General features: G+C 49.3%; 1 protein-coding gene across 2 annotated transcripts in view; it reads right to left on the reverse strand.

Annotated features, from left to right (window-relative positions):
• The window catches only part of LOC138447901 (protein GPR108-like), an 851,977-nt gene that overhangs the window by 111,770 nt on the left and 718,660 nt on the right, over window positions 1–21,547 (reverse strand). For both annotated transcript variants that reach the window (XM_069604412.1, XM_069604414.1), the window contains one exon: window positions 11,270–11,391. In XM_069604412.1, the coding sequence (XP_069460513.1) occupies window positions 11,270–11,391 (122 nt within the window). The remainder of the gene's footprint in view (window positions 1–11,269; window positions 11,392–21,547) is intronic.

Here is a 21,547-nt window from a genome sequence, read left to right on the forward strand (position 1 = left end):
CATTACCTGAGATAGGGGCATGACTTCTATTGCTCCTTTCTGTAGCAGCTGTTCTACTTCTTGCAGGAGGATGACGAGGTGTTCCGGTGACAGGCGTTGTCCCCTTGGAGGTCTTTAGGTGGGGGACCGATTGAATTCTATACAGTACCCGTGGGCTACGGTTGACAATACCCACCGGTCTGATGTTATTCCCCCCCATGCTGATAGGAACGATGTTATCCGGCCCCCAACCGGAGACGCATGGGAGGGGACCCGAACCTTCGGGTCATTTGCTGTTACTTGCCGGGGTGCCTCTGGGGCTGGAGCCCCGGCCTCTGCCCTTGCCACGACGTTGTCCTCTTTGGTTATACTTGTTACCGGTACCCTGATTAGAGGGCCAGTTGCCCGCAGTGTAATGCTGTTGCTGCTGCTGATGTTGGCGTTGGCCACGAAAAAATTGCTTGTTCCCAAATCCCCGCCTGTTTGGAGGCTTTGAGATTTGGTCTAAGGTCTTTATGGTGTTGAATTCTTTCTTCGCATTTTCCAGTGCGTCGTCCACTGCCCTTCCAAAGAGATTTGACTCTTGTATTGGCTTATTAATGAGTGACGCCTGCGTTTCTCACTTGAAACCGGAATTGCGAAGCCAGACGTGACGCTTCAGCAGAATTCCCTGCAGCAAAGAACGGCCAGCAGTTTCTGCCGCATCCAGAGTGTTCTTAATGATGCTCTGGTTGACCAGAGCTCCTTCTGTAACTATAGCCAATAAGCAAGTTCTTAGAGGTTCAAGGGCTTCTTCGATGTCCTGCTTAAGCTTTCCCCATTGAGCATCAGCATAGCTTGCCAACAATGTATTATTATTGGCAATCCTAACTGAAAACGCTGCCGAGGCGGAAATTCTTTTACCCAAGGCATAAAGCTTTTTCCCTTCTTTATCTGAGGGTGCCTCGCTGGTTGACAGTGGAACCCCAGCCCTCTTCCTTGTGTTAGTTACCACTAAGGAATCCGGGACTCAGTGACCCCTGATATATAATGGGTCTGACTGAGAGGGTGAGAACAATTTCTCGATTCTTGGATTGACTCCTCTTACCAGCGCGGGGGTGGACAGCGATGGGGTGAGTCGTCTCTTAACCGAGGCAAGGATAGGAATAGTTTGACTAGTGGGAGGTTTTTATTTAATAATCCTTTCGACGAAATCAGTATCTGGGGTGACCTCCCCAGTTTCAACTTCAAAATGCGCTGCTGCCTTCCTCAGTAGCGCATTGAAGGTGGGCTGATCGTCTACTGGAGATTGGTTCCTGACCGGTGTGGTCTGAGGAGAAGAAATGTCTATAATGTCGGGGTCTGTAGACCCTGATGGCGACTGCCAGGGCTGTGAGCCACCTTCACCTGGGTCCTCCTCACCTATGTTAGTGTCATCATGAAAACCTTCTCCTTCTTGTTGGTCTTGATTATTCACAAACTCATCCTCTTCCTGGAAGTGAGAGTCCTCTTCAGTGAGGTCGTAAGAGTTCATGTGCTCCTGTAGGGGGTTAAAGAGCTTTGGGTATTTAGCCCATGGCCCCTCCTGGAGTACCTCCCTTGGCCTCTTGGGTGTCCTATTTTCTGGGATGGCCATGAACCTGTCTAGCTTGTCCATACATGACTGGAACCTCTCTACAGTCCAGTAAGGTAGGCCAGAGCGGTCTGGGAGTGAAAAGGGAGTTTCCTCTCCCTTTAGTTGCTTAGTTCTGTCCCATAGCGTCGAAGATAGAGTCCCTTCGCCTTCTGAGAAATCTTCTCGCTGGCTAGGGTCTTCTGTCGACGGTGGGAGCTGTCCCAGCCTACCCTCCGACGTCCTCGGCGGTTCTTTGGCCTTGTGTGCGGTTTTCGACGTGTCACCCGCCGTCCATTTCTGGCCGTCTTTAGAAGCTATACGCGCGAGGCTTTCGGCGATCAGCTTCTCCGTCCAGGGATCGCTCGCTGTCGCGCTGGGCAGTGCCGAGTCTTTACTGGCAACGTACGCACTCTTGCAAGGCGCGTAGCCTGAGGATTTGGGGTTAGCGCCCTTATTTACAGAAAGCCCAGTCGCCGGTCGCGGAAGCGGTGGCGGGGAGGGCTTGCGACCCTTACGGTCGGCGGAAGACGCCGGTGGACCCGTCGCCTCCGTTGACGCTATGGCTGCCTTCGTCTTCGACGAATGCATGCCGTGGGGTATGTGCTTATGTGTTTTTCTGTGTTCGTCCTTGTCGCTGGGGTGTTCATCCCCATAAGCGGGGCTTGAGCCGGGCTTGTCGGGGCCGGGGATGGAGGGCGAGGAGTGGGAACGCTCCTTCGAGAGGTCTACAACCTCCGTTGCGGAGGCCATGTAATCACTGTCCTCATCACATTCGGCGGCGGCGGCAGCTGGCGAGGCGTCAGACCTAGACATCACATAGGCTGCCCACCTTTTGACCCTGCGGTCCTTTAAAGTTTTGGGTTTAAGTAACTTACAGGCCGCACAGCCGTCCTCTTTGTGATCGAGGGGCAAGCAATGGTTACACCGTTTATCCTTGTCCTTCCAGGTAAACTTGCCCTTGCAACGCAGGCAAAACCTAAAGGGCGTCCTCTCCAGAGCTGAGGGCATGAAATGTGATTACGACCTCGAAAGAGAGGGAGGGGAAAGAGAAAGGCATTCTCAGAGTGAAACAAAGAAATGACCAACAACCCCACTCTCCCTACTGTGTTAGGCCGGCGAGGCCAGGCCATGTGTTCGGCAGCGCCGAAGGATCTCCTCCGCTCGTCCCTCCGTCGAAGATCTTGCTCGGCGGAGAACAGCTTGGCAGCTACGTCGAGGGAGGGATCTATGTGATAATTAATAATAATAAACGACCAAGGGTCGAGGAAATGATTTTGCAATGTCTCTCGAGGAGCTCCGCATAAAGGCGACCAATAACTGGGTGGAAAAAAACAATCTGAGGGACCTCGACGCGTGAGGGGTTGTGGGTACACTGCACGTCACTATAGGGATAGTGTTACAGACACGCCTTGTCGACGTCCCCTTTTCGAGTACAAAAAACAAAATGCAATACTCCGCAGTGACCACTGGATGTTGGACTATGCACAGCATGTGATTCTATGCAGATTAACAAACATCAGAAATTTGTTTTCTCAAGAAGAAGAAACCGTGTTGAACATTTGTCTATACTTGACGGGACAAAGACTTTTTCATCTGATTGAACTTTTGTTAAAAGTCCAAGTGAAAGACTTTTGGAGCAAGACCAACTTTGGGATCAATACTTTGTTTTTTGAACTTTTGATTTAAATTCCTGCTTTGATTCTAGAGAAGGGGATCCAACCCAGGTTACCAGGATACACAGTTATTAGGTTTAAGTTGAATATAACTTATTTCTGTTACATTTAAATGGCCATTTATTACCTACGAGTTTGATGTATGTACACGTGTGAGGGACAGATTCCTTTTATTAGAGTGTCTCCTTTATCTTATTTTGATAGGCAGGGAAATCCTCTTTAGGTTAGGCACAGTGAGGCAACTTTACCAAGTTGTCCGCCTCACATTTCTGAACCCTCACAATGCCCCCTTTTTGTTTTAAGTCTTGTTCAAGATGGCCTTCACCCTTCTTCCTTTCCAGGTTTGGGAGGGCTCCCTTTCTTCATTCACCTTGGTGGGCGTCTTGTAGGGATGTCATTTGCCAAACCAGGGGTAGCAGAAGTGACATCACATGGCCCTTGACCTTTGATGACATCACAGGAAGTGATATTATTTGACCCCACCCCAAGTGGCATCACAGGAAGTGATGGCAAGCAACCTTTAGATGAGTCTAACACCCGTGTTTCCATGCGCTCACATTTCAGCCAGATATAAGAACCGAGACACAGAGGAAGGCAAGATGTGTCCACGATCAATCATAACTCATTCACCCGCCAGTCACTCACTCATACACCTTCTATTACATCTACTCTCACTGCATTATCTACACAGGCACACGCCCACCCAGAACATTCAAACACACACAGTATCACATTGCATCTCATTCACTCATAGCACATGCATACATCTGACACGCACTTCACACATGCAAAATCCACATCCCATTTAAAAAGAAAAAGCCTTCTTACCTGTTTTTAAAGATTTGGGCTGTCACTCCAGGCCACCCTCGGCTCCTCGATGCTGCTCACAAACAGGAACCAGGAAGCTGTGAGAGATTCCTGGTTCCTGTATATGAGCCACGAGGAAGCCGGAGAAGGGGGTTGGAGCTAAGCGTGACACGTGGCACATGTCATGGTCAGCTCACCCTACTGAGCGCTTCCTTTCCGCGCTGCAAGCCCCGGCCCAGCCTTCGCCCTGATGGGTGAAGACTGTGTCGGGGGAACCCCAGACCTAGTGTGGCGAGGCCTCCGCACTGAAGGGGCTGCGGAGGCCCCTGCTACTCCAGGAGCTTCAGGTTAAAAAAAAAGTTAAAAAAAATTATTTTCTTTTCAGGGGTAGCAAGGAAGATTGCAGGGGTAGCAAGGGAGAACACAGGGGTTTCGGCTGCGACTCCTGGCAACCACCAAATTACATCCCTGCTGTCTTGCAAGATGCCCACAAAGGTAGGTGTGTGTGTGTGCGTGTGTGTGTGTGTAGAGGCCTGTCTGCCCCAAATCCACATTTCTCCACTGGGCCTGGATGTTTCTGGGCAGATTATGAGAGGCTTGCTATCCCCATTGGACAGCCTCCTTAAAGTTTGAATGTTGCAAAGTGTCCTTATTGGAGGGCTGAGGTCACCCTCAGCCCATTTTCTAAATATAAAGGGACAAGCTGGACCCAACCAACGGTCGAGGAGCTCCTCATAAAGGCGACCAAAAAGCTGTTTTTCACACAAAATCACAGCAAAAAGGCTGTGTAATAGATGTGTGGGACACCCCTACAACCCCCGGACCTATTATACCATTCAAAGACACCCCCGCTCCCCTTGTACGTTAAAATGGAGACACTTTAACTGGGTCACACCACAGCCCTTTTGCCGCGACCCTTTTCACTGGACACCAGCTGGACCCAGTAACCAAGTCTGCCAATACCACCACATTGCGAACCTTGAAATTCATATTGACAGGGAAGACCTCTGCGAGATGCCTCCCCCCCCCCCCCAAGACTGGTGGGACCAACCAGCCACCTGTCCTGCTCGAGATACATTGCTGGTTTTCAGTCGTAGGAGATTGCATCTTTGCATTTCCTCCACAAGGCCCAGAATCAGTTGTTTGCTGTTGCAAGGACTTCAGGCCAGCCAAACGGATGGAAGACTTCCTGGGCATCCTCAAGGCTCTGCAAGGACTCTGGAAATCCGGTGTACTGCACTCCACCAGGAGACGATCCCGCAGGATGATGGAAGTATGACCACCGAGTTCCCCCCAACTCTTCCCGGGATCAATGTTAGGGAGAATTCTCTGTTTAGGCTGAATTTCCTAACCTAGTGAGTCCCCAGCAGCTTTGCTGGATTTTTGGGGTTTATTTTTTTCTCCTGCCAAGAGTGAGACTCTATTACCCTCACTCTTGGGCATGATTTGAGTGTGTTTCTTTGAATGTAGATGTGTTTAATGGGCTATGGGGTCTTTTACCCCACAGGGCTTTGTGTGTTTTTGTGATGTGTGTTACACAGCACCCTCAGTGCAGTGACACAGGGGTGTCATAGTGACCCCCCAGTATAGACTCCATACCCTGGGACTGACTACTGTCTCCCAGGGCATGTAAAGTCACCATTGACTTTACTAGTCTTAAATTCTGAACAGAACCAGTACAAACCATCATATTGTGGACGTACTGGCTGGGGCAATTCAATTGCCCCGGGGTCTGTTAGTGGAGGGGGCACGTCTCCGTCCCCCCTGATAGAGTTTTGGCTGGTGGCAGTGGATACCACTTTTTATATTCAACCGCGAATATTTTCCTATGGGATTTCCCATCGTTTTAGGCTACTACCTTTATTTAATTATTTACGGTAGCCTCGAACATACCGCCGGTTTATTTTATTAATATTAATTCTCCGGTTGGTATTTTTGCCAAAACATGATTCTAAAATGGCGTTTGTGTTCTCTTCTGTAACTCCAACCCAAGTCGAGCCCTTTGTTCCACTTTTTGGCGGGCTTCTCCACAGAATCCCTCCAAAGTGGTGCCACTCTGTCTGGGGTACTTAGGAGGGGTGGAGGGGAATTTAGGCACCCTGGACTGAGTTGCCTAGGCAACTCAAGTCGCACTCCGTCCTGATTGGCCCAAGTGGTGAGCCGGCCGGCTCACCACTTAGCATGTTTGAGTGACAGCTAGGCTGAGTGAATGGTGGTTTTCTGCATAAAAGCAGGGCTTTGGGGACTAGAACTTCAGAAGTCACCACAGGACCTAAGAATCCGATGAGGGAGAAGCTGAGCTGACCTGCCACGACACCACCACCGGTGGAGCCCTGCTGGACCGTCTCACCACTTTTCCCAACGACAGAGGAGATCTCCCGCCGGAGAGTCTTCTTCCTTTGACTGGTGGGGATAACCAGTTTCACCGTCTTTTCGCTTTCCCGACGTACCTCGTGGCCGCCTTGCCTGTGCCAAGCACCCCGGCAACCGGGATACCACATTTTACCACGACCGCGAACAAAGGTACACCTTCAACTGGAAAACTCCGCGGCTGGTTTCTTCCCTGGTAGTGCAACGACCTTCATCTTTCCTCCAAGTCGAGATCTTCTCTTCCCCTGGACGACGACGCGACTTGCACCCACTGCCAGGAACAACTGCCACCGCTGGAGGATCCTTCCCACTTAAGGTACCGTGTCCCGCCCGGCTTCCCTTGCTACCGACTGTACGGGGTAGATTTAGCCCCTGCCTTTAGAACCTGGGTTAGCCTGGGACACCTTGGCTAAACTTTCCTAAAGCCTCTCTAAACTCTTTTTGAGCCCTTTGCAAGACTTTCAAAGCCTAGTGTAATTGTGTGATCTTGGGCGCATTTGTGCGCTGCTCTCTCTAAGAGTGGGCCCAGCCTTTGGACTTTGGCTCACCCGTGACTTTTGCTCTTCTGCCTTGCTAACAGTGTTCCTGAATCTTAGAGTGGTGTACCTTTCCATATTCTGTCTTTTTCCCTCCCTTTCTCACAAACTTATTGGAGTGCCATCTAGTTAAGCGCTCACCTCTGTATGAAAATAAGTGGTGTTTTACTGTGGCTTATCTGATAAGGAAAAAGGGGTGTATATATTACAATAGTAACTGTGTTTAGAATATTTTACAATAAGAGTGCTGGAGTGTTTCAAACAGTGTGTTTTCAAATAAATAATTATATACTTTGATACCAAAGCTCTGGTCAGTGTTTGCTGTATTGGTGTGTCTGAGTGTCTATTGTGTATACTTTGCATACTGCCTAACTCTTCTTGAGAAAAGTCTGACTGCTCAGCCACAGCTACCAGGTAAATCTGGGTGGTACAGACTGCTACCAAGTGGGTTTACTGCCAACACCTGTAGTCTTAAATTTTTGCAGTGTTCCCTAAGGGAACTGCACAGGTTTCTGCCTAACAATCAATGCAAGTATTGCATCTGTGAAGATCTCTGCAAGGGTCTCTCCATTGTGAAACCAAATCTGGGCATCCTTCCTACAGTGTGAGAGCGCCAGAGGAACCTAAAGACACCAGCAGTGAACGCCCTTGAACCCCCAACCTGACCCACCTTACACTGGACAGACTTGTTTTCCCCAGCGTTTACTTTCATCCAAGACTGTTTCTAACTTTACATGGGCTTGGGGTCCTTCTCTCCGCTTCTCTTCGGATTCTTGTAGTTCCAGAGGCGACTCTGACTTCTAGCCCAAGAGACCTGCCTTTTATGCGCAAAACCCCCATTCACACAGCCTGGCTGTCAATCACGCAGCAGGGGGGTTGTCCAGCCGGGACAACCACCTCAGCCAATCATGGCAAAGTGTGACTTGGGTTTCCTAGGATACCCTGTGCAGGGGGTGACTACACCCCTCCCTCACATTCAGCCCACCTTTACACCCAAGCGCCTTGAGGAGGGCTTCTCTGCAGAAGCCCGCCAAAAGACGGTGAACAAAGAAGGCGAACCTAGTTTGCCGCGCAAACTAAAACACAAGAAGGACTTTAACAAAAAGAAATGGCGAATAAACCCAACCAGAGCCAAAAGAAAGACGATTTGGTCAAGCAGGTTTATGTTCGAGGCTAATATAATAGCCAAGAACAGCACCACGTTTATATATATATATATATATATATATAAAATCGCGGTAGAAAAGTTAGGGTAGAAACCACTGCCACCAGCCAAGTCTAAATGTTAAAAGAGCAAAACAATGCTCAGGGAGGTACAGACAGAAAAAAGGTACAGATTAGCCCTTTCCAGTACTCCATGTAGGATGGGGTGTACTGGGTCTGTGGTAAAAATGACTATGTAAAGTAAATGGCAACTTTACCTTTCTCTGGGGGACAGTAGTCAGCCCCAGCGAAATGGAGTCAGAGGGAAGTCTTAAAGACAACCCTGGGTTACTACACTAAAGTTGCTGTGTAACCCGTACAAGAACAGGGGCACCTGGAGTGGTGTGCTCCAGTGCCCAAGATCACACAATGAGTAAAAACACATAGGCCAAAACACATGTAAGAATGGAAAAAGGATGTACACTCTTACCAGGTGGAAAACGTAAACTCCAGAAATCCAGCAAAGCTGCTGGGGGACTCACTAGGTGAGGGTAATTAGCACTAGAAGGAGCATTCTCCCTAACACCCGGTAACATCTTTTGTTTCACAGCACCAGTCCATTAAAACACAGGGTACTTACCTTGAGCTATACTGTACAGAGTGAATTGGTTGGTTGTAGTGTATTTTACGTGTGGTTTTTGAATTAATAGAAGTGTCGTGTTTATAACAAATGGTTTAAAAAATAAATGTACTTATATTTTTTTACCTGCAACTTTGAGTCAGTGTTTGCTTGAGTCACAGTAATTGTGGTCCCTTTGTGTAATCTCTGCTACTGCTCATATACTCTTGAGATAGGCCTGGCTGCTTCGCTACTGCTACCACTTTAACATAGTAGTACAAGCTTGTACCAAAGGTAAAACTTGTATTGCTACCGGTGGTCTTAATTGTGTGTAGTTGTCCCTAAGGGCACTGCACAGGATTCTGCCTAACAGGGTGCAACGAGGCAAGGGAGGGGAACAAGGGAGGACAAAAACAACAATCTTACTAGGCCCCGTGACATTGAGAACACACAAGGGCAGGGAAGAGGGAAGGGGGAAAAGTGCAAGGGGGAGGGGAGGAGTGGAAAGTGCAGAGCAAGGTATAAAACAATGGCAGGGCAGCCAGCAAGGTGGCAAGTGCAATGTTAAAGTGCAAACAGGGGTGACAATAAGTGCAGGTAAGCGGACTGTCGGGTTGCAGATACAGACCCAAGTGCAAGGGTTGCCAAGAGGCAGTGCGGGTGTGTGGCTAGGGTGGCAGGGACCTGTGCCCGAAAATCAGAGGGTAACCAGGTTCCCGGTGCGGAAGGCGGCAGATCAGCAGGGGAGAGGAAGGGCGAAGGCAGAAGCAAAGAGGAAGGTCTTGAGGTGCTTCCGGCTTTCACCAGTTCACATAGGCAGTTCTGTTTCTTGACTTCGAAAATCACATACAAGGTTGTTGCAAAACCCAAGCATCTGTATGCATACTTTCATTGGCTTTTCCATAGAGGAAACTCGGTCTAGGCGCAGCTGTAGGATCACACGGTCCCACCTATCACAGGTCACAAACCAATACCCCTTCTTGACTGCTTCCATCAACAATTGGCCACTGCTTTCCTCCGACAGAGCAGTTTTGTTCTTTCATCAGTGTCACACTCTTCTAACACCTTCCCGTGGCTTGGGTGGCCGCCATGCACTTTGCTAAACATTTCTGTATTCTTCTGGCTCTTGCCGATACAGGTTTCTCCTAATCTGCAGTTCCTTGAACTCTTATCTTTGGCCAATACTTGGTTTCACATCTCATGCCCTTCTTGGTATTCTCTTGGATTTGTCACTACTCATGCACTTTCTTACACTTTTCTGTATTCCTTTGGCTCTTGCCAATACCGGTTTCCTCTTAGCCTGCAATTCCTGGAACCCTTTTAGATTTGCACCAATACTCGGTTTCTCATTTCATACCCTTCTTGGTATTCTCTAGACGTTGCCAATACTGTCTGACATTCAGAAAGTGCTTGCAATAACCTTAATTACTTTCAGGATTCAAAAGGACTTTGTTACAGGTTCCCAGAGTGCCCCAGTATGAGTGTTTCCCTGGTTTCCGCTCACCCATCGCACACGGCAGCTGCTTTCTGCTTGTGTCCTTCACGACGGGCCTCTCAACGCTCCTCGCTCTGCTTTCCGGCTTCCCCAAGCTTTGCCTTTCCCTTGCGGCTGTGACAGAGCACCACTCACTCTCCTGATTTCCTGCGGCAGCTGGGGTTCGTGGGAGTGCCACAGCTCCTGCTGCGCAGACCCTATTAGGAGTGCAGCAGGACCTCCAGACACTCCCGCGCCTGCCCTCCTCGTCTGTCTCTCTCCAGTTTGACACGGCTCCCGGCACCTGGGTCTCCCGACCCTCCTCCTTACTTGCACACAGCAAACTTTATATCCATTAGGACTGTTAAATGACCTCAGGTGTGGGTCATTAAGCCCATTAGGTGGACATGTCTGGTTGTTCCACCTGTATTACTCCATAGCCCTCTTCTTCATCTCAGTACCAGAGTGGTGTTTGGCACTGTCAGATTTAATAAAAGAAGAATGTATAACTCTGTGTTGTCTCTGATATGTGTTGGTATCAATCAAATGGGGATGTGTCTTCCTAGTTGGTCTCTTCCTCGCCCAAGTATTGAGGTGATGTTTAAGGGGGACAGTTTGGGGGGGATACAAGGAAAAGGGCTGGCAGTAGCTGACAAAGGCTTGAGGGATTGATTGTTCATTGTGAAAAGGGAAAGGGGGATGCCATGTTTTACCCAAGGATGTCCACTCCCCAAGTTCCCTCCACCCAGGTGATCCTGCCTTGCATATCCACCCCCAGGGTCAGGATCCAAAAGCGATGGCCTTTCCCTGGCCCCCTGAGAGGAGGATCCAGGGGGAAAGAAGTGAGGACGCCCTCAGGTTCCTCACAGAGGCAAGAAATGAAAAGAAAGAACGCTTATCCGAGAGATACTTGATCGGCAACATTGAGTACATAGATAAATACACCTTAAATAATTCATCTACTGCCACTAACACAAGCATGAGCCTCAAGAAAGCCACCGAGCAGTGCCAGCGCTAGGCAGAGGACACAGTGAGGGACGGGTTGAGGATATAGGTTAAGAGACAGTGGCTTACACTTCATCCATCTGTATGTCTTCGTCCTCCTGAGGAAGCTGCAGGTACGGATTATTAGATGCCGGGCGGAATTTGTATCCGGTGAGAACAAAGAACACAAGAGTGGAAACTTCCACCAGCATCTGCAAGGCAGAAAGAAAGACTTCAGGGTAGCACACAGTTACCAATGAGAAACACACCAAACACCAACAAAGCATACAATGTGAGCCCCAACAACAAACAACAGATGAATACAATCCACCCCACACACACACTGAGCAACATCCACTCACACAGACATCAAGTCCACATTTAGGAAAGATTTACTTTTGACTGCTTTCCGCCTATAGTCTTCTTTGCGACACCCTTTCTTTTTGCTTTGTCTTGACGGCTCGTCAGACTTTTTAAAGGTAAGTGAAGCCTTCTGTTTTACTTCCCTTGCTTTGTGCTGCCTTTCTTGTACTTTTAAAGCTGCACAGCTCACTTTAAAGTGAACTGCAATTTTGTTTTAATTTTATTGTGAAGTTGTTTTAAACCAAGTAAACCTTACACATAAAAAATATATTTATCAAGCATTTACAATAGAAATCCAAATACAATACAAAATACGATACACATACAATTGTCAAGATTACTTTCCCTAAAACGGCAGTAAAGTTGTTCCTTAATAATAGAATATACCAGAGTTTAAAGGAAAACAATTGTAAAGTGCCCTGTGCAATATGTATGATTAGAATATTAAAAATGCATAATTTATAGAAGAGACGAACAAGTTACTTTCTTACCTGCTAACATTCTTTCGATGGGATGGTCCGACGACGTATTCCATATCTATGACATGTAATCACTACAGCTGTGCTGTTTCGGAACATTTTTCGGCGTCTGCGTCCTTTATCAATGACGTCGATACGCTGTACTCGAGGGCCTCCGTCGAGCCCACATCACCGGATGTTATAAGTAGGACGCACAACACCCGTAGCCTCAGTTGTAGTTTTTCCCCCAGAATGTGTGGCACCAATCTTCTGCCAGTATGACCACAGAAAGCCTTGCGGAAACGTCAGCTGCAATCGCATAAGAAATTCTCTAGCGGGGCAGACAGGGAGGGAGCGATATGGAATAAGTTGTCGGACCATCCCATCGAAAGAACGTTACCAGGTAAGAAAGTAAATTGTTCTTCGATGGGATTGGGTCCTCCAACGTATTCCATATCTATGACAGATTCCCAAAGCAATACCAACGTATGGAGGAGGGAAAAGAATTTAGAATATAGAAATTTAGAATGCCCAGAGTGGTGCAGACCACTCCAAGTATTCCGTCACCCTCGACATAAGGCGCCAGTACGAGGACTCGCGTGCGTGCCAGGCTCAGGCCTACCGAACTCAACCTCAGGAGAGGTGTCCGGACCACTGGCATTGTGCAAGACTGACGCAGGTTTTCCAGCTGGCTATGACCAGGCATGAGTTCATCAGGAACCTCATCAGGAACCATACCTTCACCAGACCCTTCATCCACCTCAGAGATGTAATCCAGAGGCTGGAACAAATCCCTGGATGAGGGCACAGAAAAGGGCTCAAATACAGGCCTAACTGACTTCTGCAGGGACTTTCTCGGAGTATCCACCGGTCTCCGGGGCACCTCCGATAAAGCCTCCTCAAAAGGCGTTGAGGGCGTCGACAGAATCGGCGTTGAGCGTGGCGCCGAAGGCATCGACACAGGCCTGGAGGGCGGAGCCCCGAGCTTGTCCTTCGACGGCCTTGGCGACGATGGTGTCGATGGCCTCCTCGGAGGCGGAGCCTCGAGAGAGTCCTTCGACGGCCTCGGAGCCGATGTCTTCTTCGAAGACCTCACAGGCTCTGATGGTCTCGAGGGTGTCGAGGACCGGGACCTGGAGGGCGTATGACTAGAGCGATCCACTTTGTCCGACTGGGACCTCGAAGGTGTCAGGATTAGTCAGGCGAGTACTAAGGCAGCGAATATGGCAAGGGAAATGTGCACCCAGGAACAACGACTCAGGTATGCTAGAACCCAGGAGTGCAAAATAGAGTGTGACATCAAAACCAATATATGAAAAGGGATGTGGGGTAAGCACCTGACCGCGAGGAAAGTCGGCAAGCACCTTACCCCCAATTGCTGTTACAGGTACTGACAGCGCTAAACCCACGTGGAGGGCCAGCAATGACAGGATCTGTGTACTAACACTCTTGATGGTATTACATAAGGGAACTTACTCACGAGGACGAGATACACCTCTTGAATGTCAGCTAGCCCACGAATCCTGTTGATGAATCTGGGACCCAGAAAGGCTATAACAGCAATGGGAGAAGTAGGGAGGTCCAGAGGACAAGGGCTGAAGGCAGCCGGAATGAGGCAGGCTGCCGGGCAGGGAGCCCAGAGGACAAGGGCTGAGGCTGGGAATCAGCAGAGCGAGATCCGCTGCTATGTGGAGAGCCCGCAGGGCAAGGGCGGAGGCTGGAAGGCAGCAGAGCGAGATCCGCTGCAATGTGGAGAGCCCGGCAGGACAAGGGCGGAGACTGGAAGGCAGCGGAGCGTGATCCGCTGCAGAAACTAAATACCTAAGTTGGAATAGGGATAACAAACTAGTGGGGAAAACATAAGCATTCACACAGGAGCTAGCTACCACCACACACCACACCTAAAGATCAAATGGGAAATGGATGCAGAAGTGCAATGGAAAACATGGAATGGATCCTCTAGAAAGTAAGGATCAGGAGCAGGGAAAAACGAAATTACCTATGCAAACTCTCCCTACCCCTCCAAGGAAAAGACAGGAAACTAAACTAAGAGGAAGGCTAAGGCAAATGGGTAACAGCAGCAAAGGACAGAGTCAAAGAAATATAGAACACAGACAAACTGGGCTGCATCTAAAAGGGGAAAGCACTGAGAATTGCTGCCTGCAAACAGGGGAAGACAAAAAGGGAAATCAAGGGAGCAGAAATCAATTAGTGCATGAATCCGAAATTCAGGGCGGAGGAAACAAGAAAACAGGAACAAGGAAGTAGGTACAAAGGCAAGGAACCAGGAACCAGGGACTAGTCAAAAACAGGAACACTGCAAACGATGACCAGCGCTGGACTGAAGTGAGACTGAGGCTTTTAAAGCTGTTTAACGAGCACACGCCTCAGGTGTGCTGACTGCTGCACCTGCAGCCACAGGTGTTGCCTATCCTCCACCCAACCTTGTCCTGCAAGGGTGGAGGTGGAGCAGTGGGCCAGGCATTCTGGGAAGCACAGTCATTTGGTTAAAGAAGCATGCTGGCTGCCAAAAACCTGGAATGGATCCGGAAGGGAAGTAGTATGGAAAATAGGGATTTAGCGCTCCCAATTCATTACAGCACTGTGGCATTAGGTTCGGAGGAAATGTCCAGCAAGGAATAAGCCCCAAAACATGCCCCCAAGTGGCGGGAACGGGAGCGAAGGGAGCGAGTCGTGACAGTATACCCCCTCCTACGGCCCTCTTCGGGTGCCCGCCACCCGTACGAGACTTCTTCTTTCCATGATGGGAGTGCTTTTTCTTTGGAGGTGGCACTGATGGAAATGGTGGCTTGTGGGCAAAGGCAGATGGGCTTCCATGATAGGAGTGTGTTGTCTTTGGAGGTGATACTGATGGAAACGGTGACTTCTGGTGAGGAAGAGACTCATGGTTCGAAGAAAGGCATGAACTTGCAGGACCTGGAGCAGAGTTGGAAGGTCCAGGAAGCTCAGTCACTGGGAGTGGACCCTTGTAAGTCTTTGAGGAGGGAGGCAGGCTGGTGCAACTTGCCTTAGATGATGGTAGAAGTTCTGTTAGCCTTTCTGCCGAGAGCGGACATGCGGGAGGTGAGGAAGTTGCTGGCTTCAGGAAATGTTCATGTTCCGCCATTAGAGAAGGTGGCGGCTGAGGTAGAGGTTCAGATCTTTTTCTGTCATCCATCTGGGAAAAGGCTTGTGGTTGAAAATGATTAAGGTTTGACTGCACATATTCTACGCCTTGGATGCCTGGAAGTCCCATGGGTTGTACGAGGCTGGTACTCCTGGTGACAGTCGTGTAGCCACCTTGTTGCACGTTGGATACAACAGCAGGGACGTTTGGCATACTGATAGGAGTGATAGACACAGTACTTGGTATTTCAGGCACACTCGCAGAAGGAGCAATAACAGACACATCTTGAACTGCAGCAGTCATTCCCTTCCTTTGGCTACTAGCACCCAACTGGTGCTTCTTGGCGGAATTCTGTTGCACAAGTTCTGTAGGTAATACGCCGGTCTGCACCACCCCCTGTGCACACCCAGGTGAGTGGTTCTGACTCACCACTTGGTCCAGCTTGATGACTCTGAAGCGGGAGCTGGCAAAAGTCTCAAACTCTGATGCTGCATTTTTAGGAGGCTCTGATGCTAAAGTGAAGCAGTTGGGAGAATCGTCTTGTGGAAAAGGCAGGCATTCTGGTGCTCCTCCTGAAGCAAAAGAAAGGCAATCTAAACGTTCATCGACAGTAAATGTTTGGGATTCAGGAGGACTGTCTGGAGCAGTAGAAAATATAGCAGGATCTGATGGTGTAGACAGGTATACCTCTGATGTTGGAAGCGAAGCTAGGCAGGATACCGGTGTATCATGAACTGAAGGCAAACAAGCAATAAACTCTGGAACTGAAGACATGCACATATGATGGACTACCGGAGGCTCTCTGGCTGAAGGATGATCTTCTGGATGAGTCACTGTAGCTGAAGACAGGCAGGCCAGAGGAAACTTTGAAGCTGAAGGCATGCGAGTTGGAGCCATCTCGGTAGCTGAATCCAAACATGTCAGGGTCTTTGGGACTAACCCCGTGCATGGTGGAGGCTCTTGATTAAATGGCAGACATGGCAGCGGTTCATTGATTGAAGACACGTGTACCATGAAACTGTTCTATCTGAGGTGAAGCACAACTGGAATCATGGGGTTCAACAACAGAGGTACTCTTGTATAATAAGTCTAACAGTGTGTTGTTTTCTGCGGCTAAGGCTTGCGCTGACATAGAATCGGGATCAGAACAAAAGATCGAACTAGGATCAGGCAATGTAGGATGTGCCATCCTATGGGAAAAATACTTTGCTCGTAAATGCCCATTCGTGACAAGGAGTTCATTTAAGCCAAGACCAGTGATTTGATTGTCACAGGTAAATGTAGGGGAAGCTTTCTGTACTAACTTGTTAGAGGCCTTGCTGCCTTTCTTTCTTAAAGTTGCCATATTCAATGGGAATTTTGGGCTGGTCATACTGTCAGGATTAGTCAGGCGAGTACTAAGGCAGCGAATATGGCAAGGGAAATGTGCACCCAGGAACAACGACTCAGGTATGCTAGAACCCAGGAGTGCAAAATAGAGTGTGACATCAAAACCAATATATGAAAAGGGATGTGGGGTAAGCACCTGACCGCGAGGAAAGTCGGCAAGCACCTTACCCCCAATTGCTGTTACAGGTACTGACAGCGCTAAACCCACGTGGAGGGCCAGCAATGACAGGATCTGTGTACTAACACTCTTGATGGTATTACATAAGGGAACTTACTCACGAGGACGAGATACACCTCTTGAATGTCAGCTAGCCCACGAATCCTGTTGATGAATCTGGGACCCAGAAAGGCTATAACAGCAATGGGAGAAGTAGGGAGGTCCAGAGGACAAGGGCTGAAGGCAGCCGGAATGAGGCAGGCTGCCGGGCAGGGAGCCCAGAGGACAAGGGCTGAGGCTGGGAATCAGCAGAGCGAGATCCGCTGCTATGTGGAGAGCCCGCAGGGCAAGGGCGGAGGCTGGAAGGCAGCAGAGCGAGATCCGCTGCAATGTGGAGAGCCCGGCAGGACAAGGGCGGAGACTGGAAGGCAGCGGAGCGTGATCCGCTGCAGAAACTAAATACCTAAGTTGGAATAGGGATAACAAACTAGTGGGGAAAACATAAGCATTCACACAGGAGCTAGCTACCACCACACACCACACCTAAAGATCAAATGGGAAATGGATGCAGAAGTGCAATGGAAAACATGGAATGGATCCTCTAGAAAGTAAGGATCAGGAGCAGGGAAAAACGAAATTACCTATGCAAACTCTCCCTACCCCTCCAAGGAAAAGACAGGAAACTAAACTAAGAGGAAGGCTAAGGCAAATGGGTAACAGCAGCAAAGGACAGAGTCAAAGAAATATAGAACACAGACAAACTGGGCTGCATCTAAAAGGGGAAAGCACTGAGAATTGCTGCCTGCAAACAGGGGAAGACAAAAAGGGAAATCAAGGGAGCAGAAATCAATTAGTGCATGAATCCGAAATTCAGGGCGGAGGAAACAAGAAAACAGGAACAAGGAAGTAGGTACAAAGGCAAGGAACCAGGAACCAGGGACTAGTCAAAAACAGGAACACTGCAAACGATGACCAGCGCTGGACTGAAGTGAGACTGAGGCTTTTAAAGCTGTTTAACGAGCACACGCCTCAGGTGTGCTGACTGCTGCACCTGCAGCCACAGGTGTTGCCTATCCTCCACCCAACCTTGTCCTGCAAGGGTGGAGGTGGAGCAGTGGGCCAGGCATTCTGGGAAGCACAGTCATTTGGTTAAAGAAGCATGCTGGCTGCCAAAAACCTGGAATGGATCCGGAAGGGAAGTAGTATGGAAAATAGGGATTTAGCGCTCCCAATTCATTACAGCACTGTGGCATTAGGTTCGGAGGAAATGTCCAGCAAGGAATAAGCCCCAAAACATGCCCCCAAGTGGCGGGAACGGGAGCGAAGGGAGCGAGTCGTGACAGAAGGTGCCGGTGATCGCGACGACCGCTCGAGCCCGAGGGCGTGCGAACAGCGTCTCTAGCACGTTCCCTGCCGGCATCTTTCGACGGCGCAGACAGAACGGAGCCCTGCGACTGAAAAATCGCCATCATCTCCTTACGAAATGAATCCCAATCTGCAGGAGTGGAATACTTGTTGGGACAAGCAACCCGCCGACGGGCGGAGTCCTCGGAGGAGGAAGGCGACCAGTGACGGCGCTTCCTTGAGTGCCTCAAAGAGGCAGAGGAATGGCGGGACCCACTCCGGGACCGAGACCCCCTCGACTTACGCCAACGATGCGGAGAGTCGCCCCTCGAATCATCAGTCGAAAGCCCAGTGGATTTCGACTTCCAGGGCTTGGACACCTTACAGACAGAAAGCTTCTTCTTACGCTCCCGCAAGGCCTTCGATGTTAACGACTGGCACTCGTCACAATCGTCCATGGCATGGTCCTCACCGAGGCACCAGAGGCAGGTGTCGTGCGGGTCCGTCAGCGACATCTTGGAACTGCAGCCCCGACACTTCTTGAAACCCGGCCGCGGGGTAGAAGAAGACGAAGACATCATGGAAATCTTCATAAAAGAACAGGTTCGAAGAACCGAAAGAATAGAACTCAGAAGAACCGAGGCATGCCGAGATCTCCGAAGCGAACACGTTTGTGGAAAAAACCGAACTGAGGCTACGGGCGTCGTGCGTCCTACTTATAACTTCCGGTGACGTCAGCTCGACGGAGGCCCTCAAGGACAGCGTATCGATGTCATCGACGCAGGAGCCGAAAATTTTCCGAAGCAGCACAGCTGTGGTGATTACCTGTCATAGATATGGAATACGTCGGAGGACCCAATCCCCTCGAATGCAGAGGACATGCTAATAAAAAATGAATAAAAAATACATAAAAAATTAGGCATTCATAAAACAAAACCACCTACAATGTGATTAAATGAAACGCTGCAGAAATTGTAATACTGCTATTGTTATTGGTTTCATTTGCACTAGATAGGCGTAGCCAGAAGTCATGGTCTAACAGCCATTCACTCTTCGACATTAACAAAAGACCTAAGTATTGTTATTTGTATATTATGCAGCTTGGAACACTCAGTTAACAAATGCCTTAAGGATTGAGCAATGAGTGCTCTCCCACACAAATCATAACCACCCTTAAACCTAGATAAGGAATAAGTTACTTGCCTATAACTCGGGTTCTCCAGCATTGGTATCTTTCAAAGATTCACATGCGGTGAATTTTCCCCGTCATCAGGCTGGGAATCCTCAGTAATATAGAGCTGTTTTAACTTAAACTGAAAACTCTCAGTCACTTTTGTGCTCTAGTAGTCATTTTGGGTCATACAGCCCACAGCCAATAGGAACACCTTCCTTAGCTCCTCCCCTGTTGGACATCTTCAGATGTATTACTTCACGTTAGTGTAAGGAGTCCTCTTGTATTCTCTCTTTAACTATTCTTCCCAAAATTTCGAGTTTTGAATAATTTTAGATGAAAAAGTTAATAATTTTTTATGTCTTCTCGATGACCGGCATTAGCAACGACATTGCTGGGTCTGTAGACTGTTCCGACCAGCCGTAATCTCCGACGACTTATCGTCTGCGAAGTTGGGCCTACCTCAAGGCGAAGTCCAAGTTGAAGAGCCTATTCAAGGCCTATGCCCGATTGAAAAATGTCTATGTGGAAGATCAGCACGACAACTGCCTCTACTGCCTACACCCTCACAACGTCAATAAAGACTGGGAAATCTGCCAGTCGTTTTCCGACAAGACACTGAGGGATCGTCATTGCCGTCTCGTCGCTCGGCTCGAGGATGCCCGCGGGGCCTCTGACTCTGCATCTGTACAGAGGCATGCGTCGCTAAGGCATGGCAGGACAGCCCAGCAAACCACCTCTAGTAAGAGGTCTAGGTCACATGAGATCGACGCCACCAGCAAGAGGAGGCACAAGGAAGCTTCAGTCGACGAGCCCAGATCCTCCCACAAAGATCGGTCTTCACCAAAGGTCAGCCAAATCCATGACTAACTCTGGTAGCCAATCTTCTGCGGAACAAAAATGTACCACGTCGACATCATCTTCAAAATCGACATTGGGTAAGTCCTCGTCAACGACACCAAGGCCATCCATCAGCCCCCCGCTGATGAAGCGGTCAACGATGATAAACAAGACAAGCGGACACGCTGCTCTGTCTATGAAAACTTGGTTGCGGACAGTGACACCCTCGTTGACAGGAACTGAACAAATTACTTGCCTGTAACTATTGTTCTCCAGCATGGGTCTAGCATGGATTCACATGCTCATGAATATTCCCCGTCGTCAGGCTGGCAATCCTTGGTAAAAGAAAAAACTGTTTCACTTTCACTTACAAACTGTATTCCTCCTTTAAACCAATCACCAATCACTGAGCTCTGGGTCATACTGCCCACAGCCAGTGACTGCCCTCTCCCTATGCCCCTCCTTGGGCAGCCATCTTCAGATTTGGTAGCACGCAAAGTGGCAGCATGACCAAGAAGAGCTGCAGAGAGGCAGGAAGGAGGGTTTGCATGTGAATCCATGGATTCACATGCTCATGAATAAAGAATACAAAGAAGTACAACATTACACAACCACGGGAGGTGGCAGGGCTCAATAGAAGCAATTACTCTTACCTCTGGAACAGGCTCACCTTCAAGAGAACAGGTTGTGTAGCACTGCTTGGCCGACCCTGGACTCCTCTCTGGAATCCCTGTTGACGCAGCAGAATCTTGTGAAGGGTGCGTGGACCACCACGTAGCAGCCCTGCAGATGTCCAGCAGGGGCACACCAGACAGGAACGCTGTCGTCACAGCGATCGCTCTGGTGGAGTGGGGTTTCGGACAGCCGAGCAGCGGTCGGTTTGCGAACCCGGGACATTGAGTGATACAGCCGGAGAGCCACCTGGAGATGGAAGCCTTGGACAAGGCCTTCCCATGGTTCACAGGACCAAAGTTCATGAATAGTTGAGACGTGTTCCGGAAACTCTCAGTGCATGCCACACAGAAATGCAGAGCACGAGCCACATCCAGCGAGAGCAAGGCCCTCTCAGCCGGCAACTAATGTTTCGGAAAGAACACAGGCAACACCAAAGGCTCGTTGAGGTGGAATTCCGACGCAAGCTTTGGCATGAAAGAGTGGTGCGCCCGCAGCACCACCCTTGTGTCATGAAAAGTCAAATAAGGTTGTCTGCAGTAAAGGGCCTGGAAAGGGCCTGGATCTCACATACCGACCTGGCATAGGTGGATGCCACAAGAAAAGCCGTTTTCCATGAAAGGAACTTGAAAGAGGCCTGAATCATAGGCTCGAAGGGAGTCCACATGAGCCTAGTCAGCACCATGTTGAGTTCCCACGCCGGGGCTGGCGCTTTCACCGGTGGGAACGATCGAAACAGTCCTTTGAGGAACTACTTGATGAGACGGAGGGACCAAAGAGAAGACCGTCCTGGAAAACTGGTGTAGTAGGAGATAGCTGCCAGATGCACCTTGAAGTTGGTGGCTTT

This window comes from Ambystoma mexicanum, chromosome 3q (genome assembly GCF_040938575.1).
Source record: "Ambystoma mexicanum isolate Mex_15411 chromosome 3q, UKY_AmexF1_1, whole genome shotgun sequence".
NCBI lineage: Eukaryota > Metazoa > Chordata > Amphibia > Caudata > Ambystomatidae > Ambystoma > Ambystoma mexicanum.